This window comes from Rhinolophus sinicus, linkage group LG06 (genome assembly GCF_036562045.2).
Source record: "Rhinolophus sinicus isolate RSC01 linkage group LG06, ASM3656204v1, whole genome shotgun sequence".
Taxonomy (NCBI): domain Eukaryota; kingdom Metazoa; phylum Chordata; class Mammalia; order Chiroptera; family Rhinolophidae; genus Rhinolophus; species Rhinolophus sinicus.
Window position 1 is genome coordinate 163,155,930 of NC_133756.1, and position 21,603 is coordinate 163,177,532.

The 21,603-nt window shown below is 52.2% G+C and overlaps 1 protein-coding gene across 4 annotated transcripts in view; it reads right to left on the reverse strand.

Annotated features, from left to right (window-relative positions):
• The window catches only part of LTO1 (LTO1 maturation factor of ABCE1), a 90,090-nt gene extending 72,755 nt beyond the window's left edge, over nt 1-17,335 (reverse strand). Inside the window, exons 1-5 of one of the 4 annotated variants that reach the window (XM_019755668.2) lie at nt 17,096-17,274; nt 15,721-15,826; nt 14,624-14,694; nt 11,033-11,150; nt 9,454-10,759 (exon numbers count right to left, since the gene is read on the reverse strand). In XM_019755668.2, coding sequence (XP_019611227.2) covers nt 10,691-10,759; nt 11,033-11,150; nt 14,624-14,694; nt 15,721-15,826; nt 17,096-17,145 — 414 coding nt within the window. In that variant the 5' untranslated portion in view covers nt 17,146-17,274 and the 3' untranslated portion in view covers nt 9,454-10,690. Of the gene's footprint in view, nt 1-9,453; nt 10,760-11,032; nt 11,151-14,623; nt 14,695-15,720; nt 15,827-17,095 lie in introns of those variants that run through there. The other 3 variants (XM_074336864.1, XM_019755669.2, XM_074336863.1) reach the window with 3 other exon arrangements.
• Nucleotides 17,336-21,603: the final 4,268 nt, after the last annotated feature.

Consider the following 21,603-nt stretch of genomic DNA (forward strand, 5'->3'; position numbering starts at 1 on the left):
TTTTAATTTTCTCATAGAAAAAATGTATTACGGATGCCTTTTTTTTGTAGTTGTTTGTTTTGGTTTTTTTTTTCTTTTTTTTTTTTTTTTATGTGATCAGTTTTGACTTAATGTGATTACTGCTCTATTCCAAAAAGGTTCCCGTTCCATGATACCTCATGCTTCATTTAGCCATGTGGAGACCAGGCAGTTGGGCTCTGTCTGGCCCACAGCCTCCTGCTTCGGCAAACAGACACGCGGACGAGATCCCCAGAGGGGCCTGGTGTGGATGGACTCCGGGCCGCGTGCAAGCGGCCATCCTGGCGTCTCTGAGGACCAGCCTGTGTCCGGTTCCTTTCCCTGCGCCTGTTAATGCTGGACTCCACCTGACCCGGCATTTACCATCCTAGTAGTTTTTACAGCTGTGTTGTTCTTTGCGTGTAGCTATGAAACTTGCATCATTATTATTATTATTATTGTTATTATTATTATTGTAACAAGTATGTCTTAACGTGCCCCTGTGGTCACTCGGGATAATGGGAAGAGCTTCTGGAGTCGTTCAAGTTTCAGGTTATGTACTAGCGCTGTTCGCTATTCTGCTCATGACAGCATGATGCTGATTTCAAGACGCTCCAGATGTCACTGCAGCCCGCTCACAGTGCTGTGTGCCCGAGTCACCTCGTGTGCTGCCGAACCAAAAGGATTTGCACCCTGGGGGCCCCAGTGGGGTTAGCCTGCGTGCTCCCGGGACCTGCCCCGCCTGCAGGAACGTGGCTTCCGCTTACCTCAAGCATTCTGGCTGTGGCGTCTGAACCAAACTGGGTCCTGGAGGGGCAGTCCTAGTGGGGGGTGAACACTGCGCTGAAAGGCCAGACGCGGGTCCCGGGGGGCACAGCGGAGTCTGTCCTACAACCAGCAGATCTGTGAGGGTCTCTGGTGGGGGGGCACTTGGGGTCTGTGTGATGGTTGCACACCCTGGCATTTCCCAGCACAGACAAGTGATGGGCATGTTTCCAGCAAAAAAAATACAAACGTGAAAAATCTAGAAATAAAATTGGTAAAACCCCAGTGTGGTGCCTGCCTGTTTCCTGGGGGCAGGCAAGAAGCCAGGGGCTGGGGGCCTGGTGCCAGATCTTGGGCTGGGGGTGATGGGTGGAGTCCCCTGTCCTGTCGTGGGGGGCTGTCCTGTGTACTGTGAGGTGTTTAGCTCATCCTTGGCCTCTACCCACCAGGTGACAGGACATCCCCAATTGTGACAACCAAAAATACCTCTGACATTGCCAGATGTCCCCTGGTCCAGGAGCAAATGATGCTCTCACAGCGCAGGGATGAGGGGAGGGGTGCACTCGGGCCGAGAACACGCACGAGTGACTGCCAGAGGCTCTAACCACCTAAGACAACAGCTGGGGGGGGGAGCAGTGACGTGACCGTGCCTGTTGATCAGAACAGAACTGTCTTCCAGCCCACGTTTAGTCCTCCCAGGTTATTTGCAGATAGGAAAATAAAGCCAGCATTTGTTAACCCCTTTTGGCGCAAACTGCTGCTTGCTCTTGGTGAATCATGGTCCCGAGGCACCCAGGCGTGGGGACAGCGCAGTGCATGTGTTTGGGCTGCATTCCAGTGGCCTTTCACACGGGCTGGTGACCTGGGAGGCCTGGTGGACACCTGTGATGTCACGTGTACAGTGGAAGCTGACACCACGAGGGCTTCAGCTTGTCCTGGGCGAGAGGGGGTCACAGCGGGTGGACTGGGTTCCAGCAAGAATCGGGAGAGGAAGGGCGAGCTCCCTGCACGGGCGTGAACGCACGCATGGGAGGCTGGAGCTGCGAGGGAGCAGCCTACGGTTTTTAATGTTTTCCAGATGGAACATCTCAGTGCAGGCTGACAGGGTGGGCAGAGTGGAAGGGAGAGAGGCAGGGCCTGGGAGAGCGGAGGGGAGGGGAGGAGGCCCCACAGGACGGGCTGCATAAGCACAAGTGAAGGGTCTGGGCCACTGAGGAGGGTCGCTAGTCCCCTTGGCCCCGTCTCCTGGGAAGCCCCCACGAGAGGCGTCTGGAAGGCTCTTCCTCGGTTATGCCTCCAGCCCTGACCTTTCAAGCCACACACAGCCCCTCCGGTGTCTGTGTCCCCTTATGGGATGGCAGTGAAGGCCCTGTGCATATGGCGAAAATAAAAACGCCTTTTAGGGACTTCGGAGGCAGCCTTTCAGCCTCACCCCCACTGCGTCCTGGCGGCAGCCCGAGCTCCTGTTGTCCCTCAGCCCCACTGCCCCAGTGCGGGCACACTGGGCCCTAGTTAGCCAGGAGGCCGGCCCAGGCTCCCAACCTGGCCTTAGGCAGCCCCCCACCCTCTGCCAAACCCTCCTGGGGCTTCTGGCTCCTCTGGCTCTATTTAAGGTCCTGGGACCTGGCCCATCTCCCCCCCCCCCCGCACCCCCCTCCCCTTCTATCTCACCCCCTCTCTCCCCACCTCCGTTTCCCCCAGCCTGACTCCTCTAACCCGCCCATAGGACTGCAGGACACACCAGACTACCTCCTGCCTCCACTTCTGAGCCTGAAACGCTGCCCCCTCCCTCCAGGCTCCCACCACGACCCCCCAGGCCTTCCCCAGCAGGTGGCTCTGGGAGGCCCAGGAAGCACCACACCTGATGTGAGCCCTTAGGACAAGTGTCTTGCTAATCCTCTCTGCCCCCCAATTCCAGCCTGGCAAACAGTGGATGCTGAGAAGTGGGAGCTGAACGGAAGGGGGCGGGCGGCATTCCTGTTCCCACAGGTCACCCAGCTTGCCTTGTCGGTTACAGAGGGACAGGGACGGCCCTGCATAACCTGGGGGCGAGGACGGATTCCACGGCGTGAGGAGGTGGGAGGCGGGCACGGGGTCTTCCCAGGGGCCCAGGCAGCACCTCATCGTCCTGGCCAGGGCAGAAAGGCCCCAGGACCCGGCAGTGTGCACCCAGGGGAGTCAGTTCCATGCCAGGACCACGTTGGGGAGAGGTGGGGTTCCCAGAGCAGGCGGCTGCAGCTGCAATCACAGAGGTGGGCGCCGCCAGGCCCCTGGGGGCCCCAGCTGCAGTGCCAGCCTCCCGCACTCCTCCCAGACCACCCCGCCCAGGGCCTCTGGGAAGCCAGCTGCCCGCATGTCTTGGCTTCATGTTTGGTGGGGGACGGAGATCACCCCACCAGGCCAATCCCAGCAGTGGCTGGGCGTGGGCACGGGAGGGCACGCCAGTGCTGGGCTGTGTGGGGGTGCATCCCGCACGCTGGGCGACCTCTGAGCACACAGGGCTCTGTCATCCCAGGAATGTCTTTGATCAGGAGTTTATGCCGAGGGGAGCCAGCCCAGGGCTTCTAATCCGTTCCCACAGTCCCGGAGGCCTGCCCCCCTGCCCTGAGCCACACCGAGGCCCAGCAGACAATAGCCAGGGGACAGTGGGCGGGTGGCTCTGGGCTTGGGCCTTGAGGCCCACATCCGGGGGCATTGTCACTGCCCCTCACAAGGAGGATGGAGAAGAAAACTACACAGCCAGCCCTCCCCTGATGGCTGCAGGCCGTGAGCCTATCAAAGTCGGCAGCGTCCATTAATCCTTTTAATTCTCAGCTACTGGCAGCTGTGACAACCCTCTCCACTGCAGTCTCCCAAGGGCAGAATGGTCTGACCCGGAGATCGCCCACACTCCAGACCCCACATCGGGGCAGTTTTCCTCCCCCAGGTTCAATCTCAGAAGAATACGAGCTCACGGTCACTGAGCATGGGCTGGGTACCAGGCATGTCCTGAGTGTCAAACATACAGCTGCTCCCTAAATCCTGAAACAGACCCTGGGGTAGATGACAAGCGGGGGACACACTGGTGAGTGGGCCCTCCGGAGCCCAGGTTCTTGCAGGTCTAACTTTCCCCACCTCCCAGGTCAAGGGTCAGCAGACTTTCCCACGAGGGCCAGACAGCGAGTGTCTGAAGCTTTCCTGGCCACACAGTCTCCGTCCAACCTCCGCCACTGAGCAAAAGCACAGCGGACGATGGTAACCGATGGTAACCGAGTGAGCACAGCTGTGGCCAGTCAATCCTTAGCCACCAGAACGGGCAGTCAACTGGGGCCCAGAGAGGTGAAGTCACTGAGCCAGGTCACACAGACAGGAACTGTCGGGTGGCCAGATCTATCTCTGGAGCCCACAGTCCTGTCACGGGGTTGGCTGCCTCCCAGGGAAGAAAGGGCATGGGCTTCAAAAGTGGGCTTGATGAAAATGCACAAAGCCTTCACTTGACTCTTCACTCAACAGCCAGTGCAGGCACACTGGGCCCTGCTCAGCCAGGAGACCCAGGGGTGAGGTCAGGTCCACGCAGGTCCAAGGCTTCAAGTCAGGGCAGGGTCTTGGCCAGCCGGTCAGCCTGGAGAGGGGCAGCAGCCAGGCACATTGGTGGGGGATGTCTGAGCGGCCTGATCTTGTTCTTAAAAACTCTTACACGTGTACACATACATGTTAAACACACATGTTTTGGGGCAATAGACCAGGGGGCTGAATCTCAGCTCTGCAACTCTCAGGCTGTGTGGCGTTGCCTTTCTGAGCCTCAATTTTCTCACCTGTAAAACGGGAATAGTCACATCTACAGAATGGAAGCTCAGACATCCATTCTGAGGGAGAGGACATTCATTCGGGGGAGGACAGGGCGTCTCCGCCACGTCGCCCATCAGCGTATCCTTAGTATCTATGGTAACGCCCAGCACAGAGCTGGGGCTCAGCAAATCTCCACTCAGTAAATGCCGTTTGGGGTGTTGATAGGGCTGCACGGCCCAATGCGTAAGCCACAGCGCAGCACCTGGCACACACAGCACTCAGTAGATGCCATCGTCATCTCACCTCTCATGCTGCGTAGCATCCGGCTGTGGGAGGAGGCCCCAAACACCAGTGCTGTTTCTCTAGCCACACTTCCTTCCTTCCTTCTCTTGGCTCATAAAGTGGACAGTTTGTGGTCTTCATGCTGGCACCAATACCCCTCCCAGTGTTGACAGCCACCAGATTTTGCTCTGGGGAAGCCCTATTCTCAGCTCTGTGGCTTGGTGGGACTGACCCCATCCCCAGCTCTAGGACAGGTGTCGATGGGCTCAAACCCATTGCGGGATGGGGTCCAAGGCTGGCACGTTCAAGGTAGGATGTGCAATCAAATAGCCAATGAGACTCGGGGTGACATTTATGGGGTTTCTGGAGAAGAGAGTACTGCCCTCTCTTCCTTGGGACACCTGGGGACTGGCACTGTTCTTCCACTGCCCATCGGGTGGGGCCTAAGTATGAGGCCAGCCCTGCAGGCGAGCAGGGAAGGCACCAGATCGCCAGACAAGCTGCTGGATCAAGCCTCTCCTGAAGTCACATCCCTTTTGTTTCAGGCAATCACTGTCCTTATGGTTTAAGTCCGTTTGATATGGGCTTCCTGTCATTTGATTTTCAAAGATTCTTAACTATTACAGTGTTTGTGTTTTCTGCCTTTCCTAGATTTAACCCGTATTACTGATATAAACAGTGGGAGCTGGGCCCTTGCAGGGGCTGAGACTAGGGGAGATCTGAACCAGCTTTCAGGGGTAGACCGTCTTGGCCCTTGTGTAGAGCCAGCAGAGACCCCTGAAGGCAAGCCAAGAAGGCTTCTGTGCCTTGAGATAACAGCATCTTTCTGGGGTACAGTGCCACCTGCTACCTGCTTCTCAGAGCAGCCCAGACCAGGGAGCTGAGAAAAATCCCTTGAGGAATTCCCTTGCATTGCACGTCAGGCCAGGAAGGGTCTGGACTGTGTACGTCCAGTGCCCTCACTCTGCAGATGGGCAAACTACAGCACAGACACAAGGAGACCTTGTATCAGCGTCCTGAGAGTGCCGTAACAAGTGACCACACACAGACATCGATTCTCCTACACTCCTAGAGGCTGGAGGTCTGAGCAAGGTGTGGGCAGGGCCGTGCTCTCTCCCAGCTTCCGGTGGCTGCTGGCACTCACTCCTTGGTGATGCTGGGCTTGTAGCTGCATCGCTCCAACCTCAGCCTCTGTCTTTACGTGGCCATCTTTCCTGTGTGTGTGTCTCCATGTGGCATTCTCTCTGCAGGTCTTTTCCTCTTCAAGGACGCAGTCATATGAAATGAAGGGCCCGCCTTTCTCTAGTACAACTCACCTTAACTGACACCTGAGTGCCATCTGCAGAGACCCCATGTCCAAATAAGGTCTCATTCACAGGTTCCAGGAGCTAGGACTTCAGCATATCTTTTGGGGGGCACAATTCAACCCACAACAGATGTGTCTGAGCTCTCAAAGCGAGGGAGCAGGTTCAACGAGCTATTTCAGAGGCATACATGCAGCGGGAAACAGCAGCTGTTCAAAAAACCCCTGCCGAAAGGACGGAACGAGCCCTTCACGAACATTTACGGGGGCGCGGGCTCCCCCGGTGTCACGTTCTTGAGTGGACAGAAAGAGAATCACATTCAGGTATCACCCGACAGGACCTCCAGCCCAGGACCCAGGGTCTGGCTGATCTGGTGAAGGAGGCCAAGTCACTGTCTGTCAGACCGGCAAGGGCCTCAAGGCCACACGAGAAGTTCAATCAGCCACCAAGAAAGGGTTACGGAAAAGTGCACAAGCAAGGAGTGACTTTCCTTCTTAGAAAATGAACCTGCCAGCCACTCAGCCATGTGGGCGTGGACAAGCCACAGCCCCTGTCAGGGTCTGGTCCCTCAACAGTAGGACTGTCGTGTCCTGGGAGAACTGCTCGAGTCAATTGTACCAGCTCAGTGGCTCAGTCTCCTGGGTCGCAGACAGACCAGTGCCTCGCTTCATTCATTACGGACCTGAATCACAGTGGATGTCAGGTTGACCTCGCCTGTTAATTGTAGTGTTGGGCACCTCCAAACTACTCTGGTATTCTCAGGTGGAGTAGAAGAGACAGTCTCCGTGGTGTTGAGGTCAAACAAAAACTCACAAAGCTGGTAGTGCGAAGGTTACCTCCTCCAGGAAGCCTTCCCTGTCCACTTTCTCATTCCCTTATTCCCCAAGCAGAGCTGAACACCCCCACCCCGGCTCTGGACTCCCCAAGTGCCACGTACGACCCTCGGGGGGCCCTGCCCACAAGGTTCAGGACGGCCAGTGGCCCGTTCGGTTGCTGCCTCTCCTACAGCAACTGAGGACAGCTCCTTTCCCATAAATCCACCTGCCTTTGCCTCAGTCCACTAGATGCAAGACTGGTTAGAGACAGGCCGCCAACGGTCAGGAAAACGAGGCTCCTTTCCAGCTAAGAGTAATGTAAGCAACTGCGCAAGCCCAGCCCCCTCCGTGCTGTTAGGCCTGAGGGCAGCCACTTGCTGGGACCACTGGCATGTCCCTCAGCTCGACTGGGCAGCCGTGCCTCCCTGTGGGAAGTGGGGGGAGCAGTGCCTCACAGGGTTAGTGGCCAATTCAGGGACATGAAGAAGGTAAGGGTGGTCACCCGCGGCCACTCAGTAAGATGCTTACCCTTTCTCCAGTGCCTTCCTTCTCACCACTGGGAGGAGAAAAACAATGCGGTGAAGGCGAAATAAATAAAAAGTAACATGTGGCCTTCCTTCTTTTGGGGACGGCGATGTGGCCTGTCGTCAGGCCCCTCCCTTTGGCCACCATGGTGCCTCTGAGTGCAGCTGCAAAGTGCTCAGCTTAGGTGGAGGGTTGATTAATCTGCTTACTCTAATTCCTAACATTCTAGAAAGATAAAATGAAGTATCGCCAACTTTTAAGTGAAAAGTCCCAAGTCCCAAGTCAGGGTGGCAGTTACGGGCTGAGTTGTGTCGTCCCCCCCCCCCCCAAATTCCTATGCTGTGAGTCCTGACCCCTAGCACCTCAGAATGGGACTGTATTTGGAGCTGTGGTCGTTAGAGGTGATGAAGGTAAACGGAGGTCACTGGGGTGGGCCCTTAAACCATAGGACTGGGGCCCTTATAAGAAGAGATCAGGGGGGCGGCCGGACGGTTCAGTTGGTTAGAGCGCGAGCTCTCAACAGGTTACCAGTTCAATTCCCGCATGGGATGGTGGGCTGCACCCCCTGCAACTAAGATTGAAAACGGCGACTGGACTTGGAGCTGAGCTGCGCCCTCCACAACTAGATTGAAGGACGACTTGGAGCTGATGGGCCCTGGAGAAAAACTGTTGGCCAACAGTCCCCAATTAAAAACAAAAATTAAAAAAAGAAGAGATCAGGACACAGACACACACAGAGAGGGACGACACAGGGAGAAGACGGCCGTCTACACACCAAGGAGAGAGGCCTCAGAACCAGCCCTGCCGACACCTGGCTCTCGGACTCCAGCCTCCAGGACTGGGGACAGTGAGTGTCTGTTGTGTAAGCCGCCCAGTCTGTGGTATTTGTTATGGCCGCCCGAGCTGACTAATAAAGTGGCACAAAATACGCTGGGAGTTTCTGAGGGGAAGGAGGGAGCAGGCCAAAGCCTTGGGAAAACTATGAACCCACCAGAAAGGGACAAAATCCAACCCAAAGAGCTCCCGAATTCGAGGCCTATCTGGACAAAGGTTAATATCCAAGAGAACCAGGTAGACAGGATGGGATCGGATGGAACGGGCAGAGAGCAAGCAGGGCACCATGGCACACAAACGATGGAAACCCAACCCAATGGGCTTGAACGACTAAAGCATCACCAGCTCATTTACCTGGAGCCCGCACCCCGAGCCGCTCGCTGAGGCCCTCAGGGCCAGGTGCGCCCTGACTCTGCTCTGCCGTACCCAGGGGGGCCACATCTGCTGGGTTGCACGTTGCCTCAGTAATTCCAGGTGTCACATCCCCATGGCACACCTTCCAGAACAGATACCATCTCTCTCCTCTCGTAAGTGATGTAACCTTTCCCAGAAGCTCCCAGAAGACTTCCACTGTGATCACATTCGCAGAGGAGCCATGCCCATTTCTGAACCCAGCGCTGCAGACGGTATCACCTACAATCGTGTGAGTGACTGGTAAGGGGGCCTCCGCTTGGATTAGAATCGAAGGCCATCTGGGGCGACCAAGGGTTCCTGGAAACTGGGTCTAGTTCTCCAGGGAGCTAGGCAGGCACAGGTCAAGCCCAGTGTCCGGGGACCCTGACAGTCAATGAGGCAGCCTGGCCCAGTGTGATGGGGACAGAAGTGGCTGGCTGCTGCTCATGCTAACACCTGGTATGGGAGAGGCTGAGGGTGAGCAGGGAGGGGGAAGGGGGGAGGGAGGGAGGGAGAGAGAGAGGGAGAGAGAGAGAGAGAGGCTTGGGGCAGGAGAGATGAGTAATAACTGCTCACAGGCAGCTGGGCCCGGGTCAGCAGGAACTGACCTGCCTGGAAAACACGGGCACCCTTCTTTCACAGGAACCGTTTCTGTGTTAATGAAACACGTGGATGGAAAGCCACACACCTTCCTTTGTAACTAGACCCCAAGTAGCAGGAGGAACGAAGTCATTGCCTGGATGTCGCACTATGAATGGTCCCAAACGGCCTTTAGCTTTAAAATACGCTATTTATTTTTGTTCTCCAATTACAAAAATAATACATTATCACAACAGATAACAGAAGACACAAAACCAGCAAGGGAAATGCGGCGGCCCCTGCTTCTCACCGCCAGGAGAGAGCCCTGGAGGACCAACATGAGGAAAGCGGTGTTTGAGGGGTACACCCAGCACACAAGACGCCCCCAAACTGAGGGGCTGCAGGTGAGGACATACACACTTAGTGCAGTGAGACCACCGACTGGGGGACAAAACGCCCAGCCCAGCTCCCCAGGAATCCCACTCGAGTCTCCAGCCTCTTCCTTTATTCACCCCACTCCCTGCTTTTGGACATGCTGCTCCCCCCACCGCCCCCCGCGCGACAGAAGTCGGGGAGCAGCATGCCACAGCCCTGGGCACCCTCTGGGGATGTGGGCCCGTGCAGTCACATATGAAGTAGCTCAGGGAGGATGAGCTGGGGAACCCACTCCCCTCCGCCGGGCCTCCCCCTGCACATACGATGCCCTGTGTGCACGGGCAGACGCAAGAACCCATTAAAGGGAGAAGGCAGTGTCCTCAACGTCAGACGCCAAAGGCTTCTGTGTACAGCGCGGTGGCCTAACACTTAGTCTTCAGTTTAACATTTTCCCCTTGAACCAGTTCTGATGCTGCAAAGCCCCACCCCCACCTGGAGTACTGAGCGGGCCGCTGGCCTCTTCTCTCTGCCGGATGCCACAGGTCTGTTCTTGCATCTGTAAAATGGGAATAACCTCACCTCGTGGGCTACTGAAGGGATTTAATAAAACACGGAGGCACGTCACACAGCGCTGGCGCATCTTAAATGTCAGCGCTTGTTGGCACTCACTAACTTCATGTCAACCCTGATGCTCTCATTTTTCGAAAAACCTGTCCCTCTGAGCACTGAGTCCAGGCTTGGGGGGAATCCCCCCCAAAGCCAACCCCAGTCACGAAGCTGCCAGGCCTGCTGCCCAGCTGGACAGGACCAGTGAGTGCCTCGCTCTGGCTACACAGCAGACAGGGTGGGACACAGGACAGGTGGAGGGCCCTGTGGGGACACCGAGGCAACACAAGCAGATCGGGGAAGGGAGCCCTTCCATTGGCCAGACTGAGACCTTCCCTCCAGAACAACGAAGACCGACCCCACCATCACTCTCCTTCAACCACGTTTTTAAACGCCTAACACACAGATATCTGTCCTTGATGTTTCGTCTTTGTTCATCTGTCGTCCTCAAAACGAAAGTCCAGAACCTTCCACACTAATTTTAAAGTCCGGCTGAACATTCAGTAACGAACAAAGCTGAAAACACAAAAGAAAAACGACGGTTTTTGGTTTTTTTTTTACAATTTCCTGGATTCTGCCTCACAAACTAGAGCCCACCCCTCTCTAGCTGCAGCTTTGCTTGTCTGTGTCACCACCCTTCCAGAGCCCTAACACCTCCCCTCTAGACTCTGCAGTCCACACACAAAACGCTTTGCACACGCAGCCCGAGACCATTAGCAGAGTGAGCCCCCAGGGCCCACGGCTCTTCTGAGGAAGGCACTCCCACCAAAAGAAACACTGCGGACAAACCTGTTTAAATCTTCCTCGAATTCTGTCTAAGTCGTCGTGAAGTTTGGCATAAGTAGGGTCATCGTAAGGGAATTTCTGAATCATTCCAATCAATGATTCTAAGACCTTCAGCTTTTTGCTGTAAAGCACAGAAATGAAAGGCTTTTAGTCCTCTGTACACAACAGGCTCAGCTCACATAACAACTATGGCAACTGCTTCCTTAAGAGCGATGGGCGTGCTGAGCACGGCTGGGTTCAGAAGCCGGTGATTCCTTTTCTTATCAAGCGAAATAGTATTTATTTACTGAGCAACGTGCTCTCGCCCACACCCATGCCTCCACATCAAGTACGGCCCGAGCAGCAGACGTGCCTCTGTCCTAGCCGTGGAGCCGGGCACAGAGGCAACCCACAACAAGCACGCTGACGGCTGTTTCCCTGGGTCGCAGACACAGGCACAGACAAAACTAGACAGGAAAGGGCACGCTGGGCATGACCAAGCCTGCTCTGGGCCTGGGGACTTTCCAGTACTGAGACACGCTGCTCCCAGGCTTGGGGGTTCAGCGGCAGGTGAACCAGCAAGGCCCTTCCCTGCCAAGGGCAGGGCTGGTGTCCCAAGAGTCCAGCCCCCTCCCCAAGGAGAAAAAGGGCTCCGCTGGGCGGGAGGTGGCGGTGCAGAAGGGGCCCAGGCACCCGGTTATTCAGCCTCGGACCTCGGCGTCCTCATCTGTAAAATGGGGTGTTAACCGCGACCCCACAGGCTTCCTAGAGCACACATGCTCTGTGCAAGTGCAGAACCTAGTAGCAAAGGGCAGGCGCTCCATAAATGTTCATCTCCTCGCTTCCACCAGACGCTGGAGGCCAGGGTGCTCTCCTGGGGGCAGGTTAAAAACAAGCAGATGGGGATCGAATATATGGTGATGGAAGGAGAACTGACTCTGGGTGATGAACACAGAATGGGATTTATAGATGATGTAATACAGAATTGTACACCTGAAATCTATGTAATTTTACTAACAATTGTCACCCCAATAAATTTAATAAAATAAAATTATAAAAAAAAACAAAAAAACAAAAAACAAACAAATAAAAAAAAACAAGCAGATGTGCCCACATCTGGATAATGTGCCACATCTGATCAGCTGAGTGGCAAGAATATGCTAGATTACTGGGACTTTCAAATAATGTGTCCTCGAGATGAATCAATAACAATTCAAAGCAACCAAGACCCCCTGAGTACCTGCTACGTTTGCTGGCTTTAGATACGAGTGAGTGAGAACGTATGGCTCCCTCTCTGAGAAAGTGAAGTCAAAGCAAGTTAACTAAAGCAACAAAGCACTCGGTTTCCAGGGAGATCGCAGGCAGATGCCAACAGATGGGAAATGGATGTATTCTAACACCATACAAGAACACCAGCTATTTTCAACTTTGCAAGTAGTGACTTATCCTCCTCTGGCCGGTGAAGCCACTCCAAACACACCCAGCAAAGTCAGTGCATGTCAGGAGGGTGGGAACCACTCATGGCTGATGTAACAAAAACAACGCAGGCAGAGTGCCCAAACTCAGCCCTGGCCAAAGGCCGGGCTGCATGAGGCTCCAGCCAGCTGCTCAAGGGGCAAGAAGCACCCCAGAGTTTCCGGGAAAGCTACGTCCCAGCTGCAAAGCACCCTACCATCTTAGCTACTGCTCTCTGTGGTCTGCGGCGTCAAAGCCCAGTTTTACCAAGCAATGATGCAGGTGGCAGGTGTTCCTTTTTTAACATCCTTACTTGGAACGTGAAGCAGAAGATCCTGTCAGCTTTCTAACATTTGTTTTTAATTGCATTGACTTATAAAATGCAGTCTGCGAACCATGGCTCCAGGGTAAAGGCTTTCAGGCTCAAAGAGCCCCTCAGGCACTGCTGGTGGGAGGTGGGAGCAGAGGAGCGAGCACCCAGGTTGGGGGGCTTCCACCTGCCGAGCCAACCACCACGGCTCCTGCTCTGACAGACAGACTGGAGGCACGGCTCTAAGGAGTTAGGGACCCCTGGACGTGGGACCCCTCGCACACAGTGCCGGCGGGAGAGGGGAGACAGGGAGAACTCCAAGAGGTGTCTCTCCTGGTTCTTTGTGTAGCGGGGTGGAGCGCCAAGCTCAGCTTCCACTGCCACCCAGTGGCGCCACACACAGGCTGCCAGCCACTATTCTAACTGATCACAGGCCATCCTGCACCCTCGCTGAGTCCTCAGAGGACATTCCCCCCAAGGATATACACCTCAGTCACCTCCCAAGGACTCACGCAAATGACACGGACAAGTCAGAGACAGGCAACCTCAGAATCACCCTCACTCAGCGGCAGGCATCCCGGTTCTACATCTGAAGGGGGAGGAGGGCAAATTTTAGAAAGTCTAGCTATTTCATGAAGGCAACGAGTCACCCGACAGCGGAATGCCACCTTCCCTGCTCTGTTGCCCACTCTCCTCGCGCCCCTCCCAGGCTAAGCAAAGCCACCAGGCATCAGGAGGACGCAGCACCAGCGAGGCTGCGCCGGCTCCTGTGAGCAGGAGGGGAGGACGGCCAGGCCACGTGCTCCTCCTCCTCAGGGCGCGTTTCCAGCTTCAGAATGAGCACAGATGTGACAGGCCCATGGCGCCTTCGGTAGGTGGCACAGTGTGTGAGAATAGCTTAAAAAGGCTACAACAGCTCACACGTACCCACTGCTGCTAAGAACCAGACACATGCTGAACACATTAAATGTGTTAGCTCGTTAACAGACCTAGTTGGCAACACTTTTAAAAAACTGGTGACAACAAGGTCACCATCTCTGAGCCCTAGTCATGCCAAGACTGTTGTACTCTGCTTATTAGAAGTTTAGAGGAAAGATGGAGAAGATATCATCAATTTCAACATCGCTAACAGCAGTCTATCTAAAAGCCACCTGGTGCTCTAATGGCACCAGGAGAAAGCCAGGGGGACCTGAGAACTCGCGAAGTAGTAACGACCAGTGTTCATCCAACACCGAAAACGTGCCTGGCACTCCCTGGTTACAGGCCCCCCCTTATCTGCAGGGGTACATTCTAAGACCCCATGGACAGCACTGAACCCTTACATACTGTTTTAAATGAAGCACTTTATGGCTTCTCTCCAGCGTGTCCAAGTGGCCGACATCATGACTCCTGCGCTTTGTGGCCATTACGTAACATGAGGGTGACGTGAACACAAGCCCTGCAATTCTGAGCTGGTCCCCGAGGCGGCTACTGAGTGACTAGCAGGTGGGAGAGTCTGCAGCGTGGAGACGCTGGACACGGGGCGATGCACGTCCTGGGCACACAGGAGCAGGACAGCGCGAGACTTCCTCACGCTGTTCACAATGGTGCCCAATTTAACCCTATGAACTGTTTATGTCTGGAATCTTCCATGTAATAGTTTCAGACCCCGGTTGACTGAAAGCGCAGGTAAGGGGGACTACTGTACTATTTCCTGTGAATCTCATAACAACATTCAAGTTTGGTATGATTATTTCCTCCATTTTCCAGATGAGGACACTGAGACATTAACTGCTCAAGGTCACAGCAAGCTAATGGAACCAGAACTCCTGGTCCACACACTGAAAAAAAAAAGAAGTCTCCAACTTTACCTGTCTTTCTCAGTGGCCCGACCGTGCAGGAGACACCTCCAAGCAAAAGCAAAACCTTGGTAGCACCCAATCTGTAAATTTAAAAAACATTTAAGTGAGAAATTAATAAGTAACTAGCTACCCTTGGTCTAACTATCCTACTCTCAAAACAATAGGTGGGGAGGAGGGCAGGGGTGCCTTACATTGCTGTTCTAGAAGTATGTGCTGAGCACCAGGCGACAGAAATTAGGTCATCAGTGGGGTAGCCAGCCTCCAAGGGGGTCCCACAGACATGTCCTTGGGCAGCCCCTCTGATGGTACCAGAGTGGACAGTGTAACCAACAGAACCCAGGAAGAGGGAGCACATGACTTCTGAGGCGAAGCATCACAGACAAGGTCACTTCTGCCTTCATCACTGGCTCAAGTGTCACGAGGGCACTGAAGCAGCCCCAAGGAGAGGTCCACAGGGCGAGAACAATAGCTGTGTGAGCCACCACACAAGTGGCTCTTCCAGCCCCAGTCAAGCCTTCACATGCCTGCAGCCCCTGCTGACCTTGACTCCATCATCAGGAGACCCTGAGCCAGAACCAGCCAGCGCAGCTGCCCCCAGACTCCTGACCGTCAGGAGCCAGGGAGATAACAAACGTTTGCTGTCTTAAGCCCACGTGTTTCGTGGTCATTTTGCAGCAACAGACATCTAATATAGTCATGACTGCCTCAGACTTTTCATTTAGTGCCAGCTGCCTGTGAGGGCCACTCTAGGACAATGGGCAGAAGAGAAGGCAAATTATACATTTTACGGAATTTTGGCGTAAATGAAAATGGACTATGTTCACATGACATTCTTTGGGTGAGGATTCAGCTGGCTTAAGACCCGAGGCAGCACCACGACTCTCCCAGGTAAACTGAGGTGACTGAGGGTGGGCTTTGTCATTCTCCAACCCGCACACGTCATCATCTCTATACAGTTCCGTACTGAGCATATTTCTCCATCAACATCTACCTAGTCTATTGCCATTGTAAAAGGCCTGAAGTTCTGGTCCCTCATACTGACCATCAGAGTAAATTACAAACGGCACATGAAAAGGATTCGTTTCGACACAGGGGTTCCCGCTCACCTCAGATCCGATTTTGGCTCCGTGTAATGCGCCATGTTGTCTTCCCTCGCTGATACCCAAGCTGCTGCCTTCCTCGTAGCCTTCCTGGTACCCTTCCCCGTGAAACCTGTGACAGAGAAGCGGCAAGCCTGAGCGAATAAAGAGGCGCGAGAGTCTTCTTCCTGGGAAACCTTTCCTCCCCCACGTCACCCAAACCCAGCGAGACCAGGCACAGCGCAGCAGAAAAGGCAGGAAACTTAAGACAGATCGTTTGGGCTCCCGTCCCAGCTCTGCCCCTCCCTAGGTCTCTCCTGGGGCCAGACGCCCTGTCTCTCGAAGCCTCTTCACCAATGAGGAGGGCGAGCTACTTCGGGATTCCCAAGCCTGGAAGGACCCCAGGAACACAGGAAAACTTCAAGGATATTCCGTGAACTGAGGCCCAAGAATCTACTTTTCGAAACTTCCCGGGGACCCTAGTCTGCAGCCAGGGTAGCAATCTTACAGTGAGTCTGTAAGACCCCGCACGGGACCAACTGCTTCAAGAAAACTGCAACCTACGGAGGGCTTCCCGTCACATCTCAGGAGCCGAGCAGAGAGAAACGCCCCCAGGTCACCACAGGCGGACGAGGGCTGTGGGGCCCGGAGCACAACGAAGTCTCCGACTTTGGGGCTCAACAGCGGAAGCGGCACCACCTGAACGTGCCGTCGCCAAAAAGGAAAGGGGTTTGCTGGAGCCGCAGTGCGGTGGCCAGCGCGGTGGCGAGGACAGGTCCCGCCCACTGGCGGTGTGACCTGCCTCCTGTGTGACTGACACGGGCACCAAGGCACAACGCTTAAGGCAGCAGATTCACAAGGTAAATGGCAGCGACTGAGGGTCACACGCTCACGTCCCGACGCCTAGCGCTGGCTCAGGACAGGCAGAGCGACTCGCAGCGGCCCCGTGGCACCGCCCTCGGCGCTCCCGGGCTCCGGAGGGACCGGGCTGACGCCTGACACATTTACCAGCACGTCCGTGAATGCTGCCGTATGTGCGGCCATTGCGGAAAAAGAAGCAGGGGCAGAGCCCAGATGGCAAAGGCCTGTCGCACCCGGAGACGGGCGTCCCTGGAGGAAGGCGGCCACGCGGCCGAGCAGATGCTCGGGGCCGCCGCGAGCGGGGAGGCGGGTCTGGAGCAGCAGCTGGGCACCGGGCGCCCGCCCAGCGGCCGAGGAGCAAAGAAGGGTCAACAGCACCTCGGCCCCCACGCGTCCGCTCCTTCCAGGCCCACAGAGCGCTCCTCCGAGGCCCCGACGCCCGGACACCAGGCCCGGGCGGCCGCCGCAGCCCGCAGCCCAACAGCTCGGGAGCTGCCTGACAGGGCGGCGGTCCCGGTCCCAGCTGAGGCCGGCCACTCACCTGTCATCCGCCATCACGATGGCGTCGAACAGGTCCTGCTCGCCGGCCATGGCGGCAGGTCGGCCCGCCTCGGGCCCGGAGCTCCGTCCAGCGCGCTGCCGCCGCCGACCCGCGAGGCTCCAGCAGACGATCCGCTTCCGAAGAGGCGAAACTCACTTCCGGCGGCGGCGGCGCGGGGCAGGCCGGGTAAGGACGGCGCGCGGCAGGGTCCAGCACGAGCCGGCGCGGGGTCGCAGCGCGTGCGCGGGGGCGGCGCGGGGCGGAGCTGGGCGGGGACGCAGCCCCGCCCCCGCCCCTCCCGCCTCGGCTCCCTCAATAGGCGGGTGGGTCCCAACCCGGAGCGTCCACCTGGCAGCGGGGCGGGGGGTGTGACCCATGTTTTCAGTTTTACAAAACCGAGCAGATGGAACCGAATTGCCAAAAGCGGCTGAGAAAGAAGCAGGGAAGAAACTGGAAAAGCTATCAAAGAACCAATGCCTCGGGAGGCTCGGGGCCAGGAGGCTGCCCGTGGGATTTGGGATGGAAAATGGCCAGGAAGGGCAATTCCTGGGGAGGCGACAGGTCACAGAGGAGGGGGGCCCGTCCCCCCGCGCTCGCTGACCCCGACCCACAGCCAAGGGCCACCTTCTAGGACGACGTCAGACTCCCGACCGCAGCCTAAAATGCCACCGAGTCCACGTTAACAGGAATCCAGGGACTGCGGGCCTCGGTTCAGGAAACGCAAGCTGGCTGGACCCTCGAGCATCGGCAACCGCAGCAGGTGGCAGGGAAGCAGCCTCGCCGTCTTGAGGCTCGCCGGGAATGGCAACAGTAAATGTTGGCACCCCCTCTTGAAATCTTCAGAGTTATTTGAAAGCCTGAAATAAAAGTGTGTGCGTGTGTGTGGTTTTTTCTTGCTGTTATTTGTTTTTAAAACACAAGCAGGGTGATTCATAATTCATGCAAAGTCAGGAATCCAATAGTACAGAGGATTTGTAATTAAGAGCAACGGGTGCCCCCACTCCAGCAGGAGGCATGCTCCCCCTTTTGTTTCAGCAGTACCTAGCCCTAGCTCTCCCATTTGTCCTTTCCATGAGAGATATTGAGAGAACACTTTTAAAAAGGTGCCTCTAACTCAGTGACAATGGGACATAGACATGAAGTACCAGAAGTATTCTCCTTAAAATACAACAACAACAAAAATGAAGACATTCTCAGAACTGGACAGAGTTCAGAAAAAAAACGAAAAAAAACAACATTTGCTTTCTGTTATTCTGACAATAATTAGTCATAGCTTGAGCAGGGAGGATTGGGGAAATCCTCTTTACCATGGTCACAATAAATTGCTTAGGAATAAGATTTGAGCAGGATCTATATGAAGAAAACTGCAGGCTAGGAATGACCCTGGATAGGAATAAAATTCTATGGGATCTGGGGGAAATGTGTCAAAATTCTATATTTCATCTGGATGAATACGAATAAGATGTTTTTGAAAAAGAACATGGCGAACTTACCATACCAGGTATGAAATGATAAAGTTTCAATAAAAATATTGTGATACGTTGGGTCAAGAAGAGACAAATGAATGAAATATAGTAGAATGGCCTGGAAGGGGATTCTAGTAGACGTAAAATTTCACACAATAAAAAGAACCACAAATTAATGGGGGAAGGGTATTTTAATCAGTCACTATAATGGAAAAATTGGCTTTGGGGGAAAATCAAGTTCCATTTATATCTCATATCATTCATTAAAATAGTTCCAGACAATTTAAAGATATATATATATTTTTTTTTTTTTTTTAAAGGACATTTGATAATTCTGGTGAGTATGGGAAAGCATTTTTAATACATGAAAAGCCATGGAGGGAATCACAAAGGGAAAACCTGTGTATTTTACTACATGAAAATACAAACTTGTACATGCCAACTGTGGTAATAAAATTAAAAACCAAAGAACAACCTGGGTATTTATTTATCATAAGTATTATAACCAAAGGAATATTATTTCTGGTTTATAAAGAACTTAATTAAAATAGAAAAAAAATGGGCCAGATTTGAATACATAATTCCCAGACGAGATCAAGCCTGGCTGGCAAAAGAAAAAGACAGCCTTACTTGTAATCGTAGGAGTACTAAGTGAAAGAACAATGAGATACAGTTTTTACCTTTTAAAATAGTTAAAAAGCAAATTTTTTTTAGAATGGTAATATACTGTCATTGCCCACAGATGCATAAATTAAAACTACCTTTTAGTTAGGTAATGTAGAAAGACAGGAAGGGTATTTTAAATGGTTTTCAATTTTGACCTAGTAATTTCACTTCTAAGACTTCGTCTCTGAAAAATAATCAGAGAAAAGTGATAATTGTTTGTACAATGATGTTCAATGCAGTGTGATCTGGAAAAACCAGAAGGAGAAAGCAGCTTACAGTGACAAAATGGTGAAACGATGACATCTATATGGTAGGATCCTCACACCAAAGACTCGTCAGCAACAGCCAAAAATAATGTTTGAAACAAAAGGAATGTCATGGAAAATGAAAATGCTCCTGATGTTTAGGGAATGAAAAAAACACAAAAAACACTCTACCTATACTCCAGTTCCAATTACACTAAACAATTATGCTTTTTAAAAGAATGAAAGTAAGTACACCATGTTAACAGTAACCATACCTAGATTTTAAAATTACAGGAACTTAAACTTTTGTCTTGTATATTTTTCTGAATATTCCATGTTTGCACAGTGAACATGAGTCTCCCGGGTCAGCATAAAAAGCCCAAGAAAAAACATTTCTGGAAGATGAAATTAAACAGATTGTGTATTATTGTGTTCTTAAAATGTCTTTTCCTTTTTAATTTATTTTTTTCATAAGCAAACGAAAACACAAAACATTTGGAATGTTGGAAAAAGAGCAAAACAAGCAAGCAAACAAATTTGCTCTCTCACTACTCTAGCCACCAATTAATTTTAGCTAATTTTGTTACATTGTTTTCCTTTGAATTTTCACATGAAAATAATCTTAATATATGTAAAATTTTATGTCCTTTCCCCTGCCCACTTAATATTATATTACAAACATGTCCCAAATAAGGGAACTCTTCTTTTACATATATATATATGTAAAAACAGTGACTATATCTATTACATTTTTTATGATAAATTTTATCAGCTGAAAGAAAAGACAAGAAAATATTTTATTGTGCATTTTGTATATTTTATACTGCATTTCCTTTGGGCACAGGAAAACTGATATGTGGTGAGGAAAAAAAAAGACCAATTATGGGATAAAACTTATGGACATAAAAACTTGTACAGATGTACACAAGCCTTTAATTTCAAATTTTTTTAAATTGTGCAAACTTTGAAAGATTTACAAAAATCAACACTATTGATTGATTCAAACTATTAGTTTGAAAATAAAACTTTGAAGAGACTCCCCCCACCCCACCCCATTGGTTCCTTGGTTGAGTTCCTTAAGTACTGGTTTGAATCCAGATTGTCCTAATCTAAAAGATAAAAAAGCCTGATTACGTGATCTTGAATTTTTTAATATTATATTCACAAATTGCTTCATTTTCAAATAAAGACCAGATTTTAAAAATAGGGCCTTGAATATAGAAAAGGCGGAGATTTCAAGTGCAAATATTTATTTCAAAATCCTTATATACGTTTCAAATTTGGTGTCATTTTTAGCAACTAAACTCATAAAAAGTAGGTAGCAAAAAACTGAATTAATATCTCTCCTTGTTATGTCAATTTTCAAGAAGAGAGTTGTGATTTTTGCTTGTGTATATCCTATAAACTGAAATTTCTCCACCTAATTAAATGGAATAAGAAACGACAAATTTGTATCTGAAAGGGTTTTGAAAGATATTATAGCGCTTTCTAAGCTTCAGTTTTTAGTTTCTCTGAAAGCTGCCTTGATTGTATGTATTCCAGTAGTTTCAAAACACTATTACTAAACATTTAATTTGTCACAAAAGATATAAAGGGGAAGATATAATCACCTTCCAGGGATTCACTATGTTAAGAAATAAAACACAGTTTTAAAAATACGCATGTTTTGTGGTGGTTGGATGGCTCAGTTGGTTAGAGCGCAAGCTCTGAACAACAGGGTTGCTGGTTCGATTCCCACATGGGCCAGTGAGCTGCGCCCTCCACAACTAGATTGAAGACAACAAGCTGACACTGAGATTCCAGAGGGACAGCCGGATGGCTCAGTTGGTTAGAGTGCGAGCTCTCAACAACAAGGTTGCCGGTTCAATTCCCACATGGGACGGTGGGCTGCGCCCCCTGCAACTAAAGATTGAAAACGGTGACTGGACTTGGAGCTGAGCTGTGCCCTCCACAACTAGATTGAAGGACAATGACTTGGAGCTGATGGGCCCTGGAGAAACACACTGTTCCCCAATCTTCCCCCAAAAAATTCATTTTAAAAATAAAAAGAGTATCTCAGAAATGCCTTTAAAAAAAATAGACATGTTTCACATTTTCTTGGTCAAATTCAAGGAGAACCAGGTTGCTACAA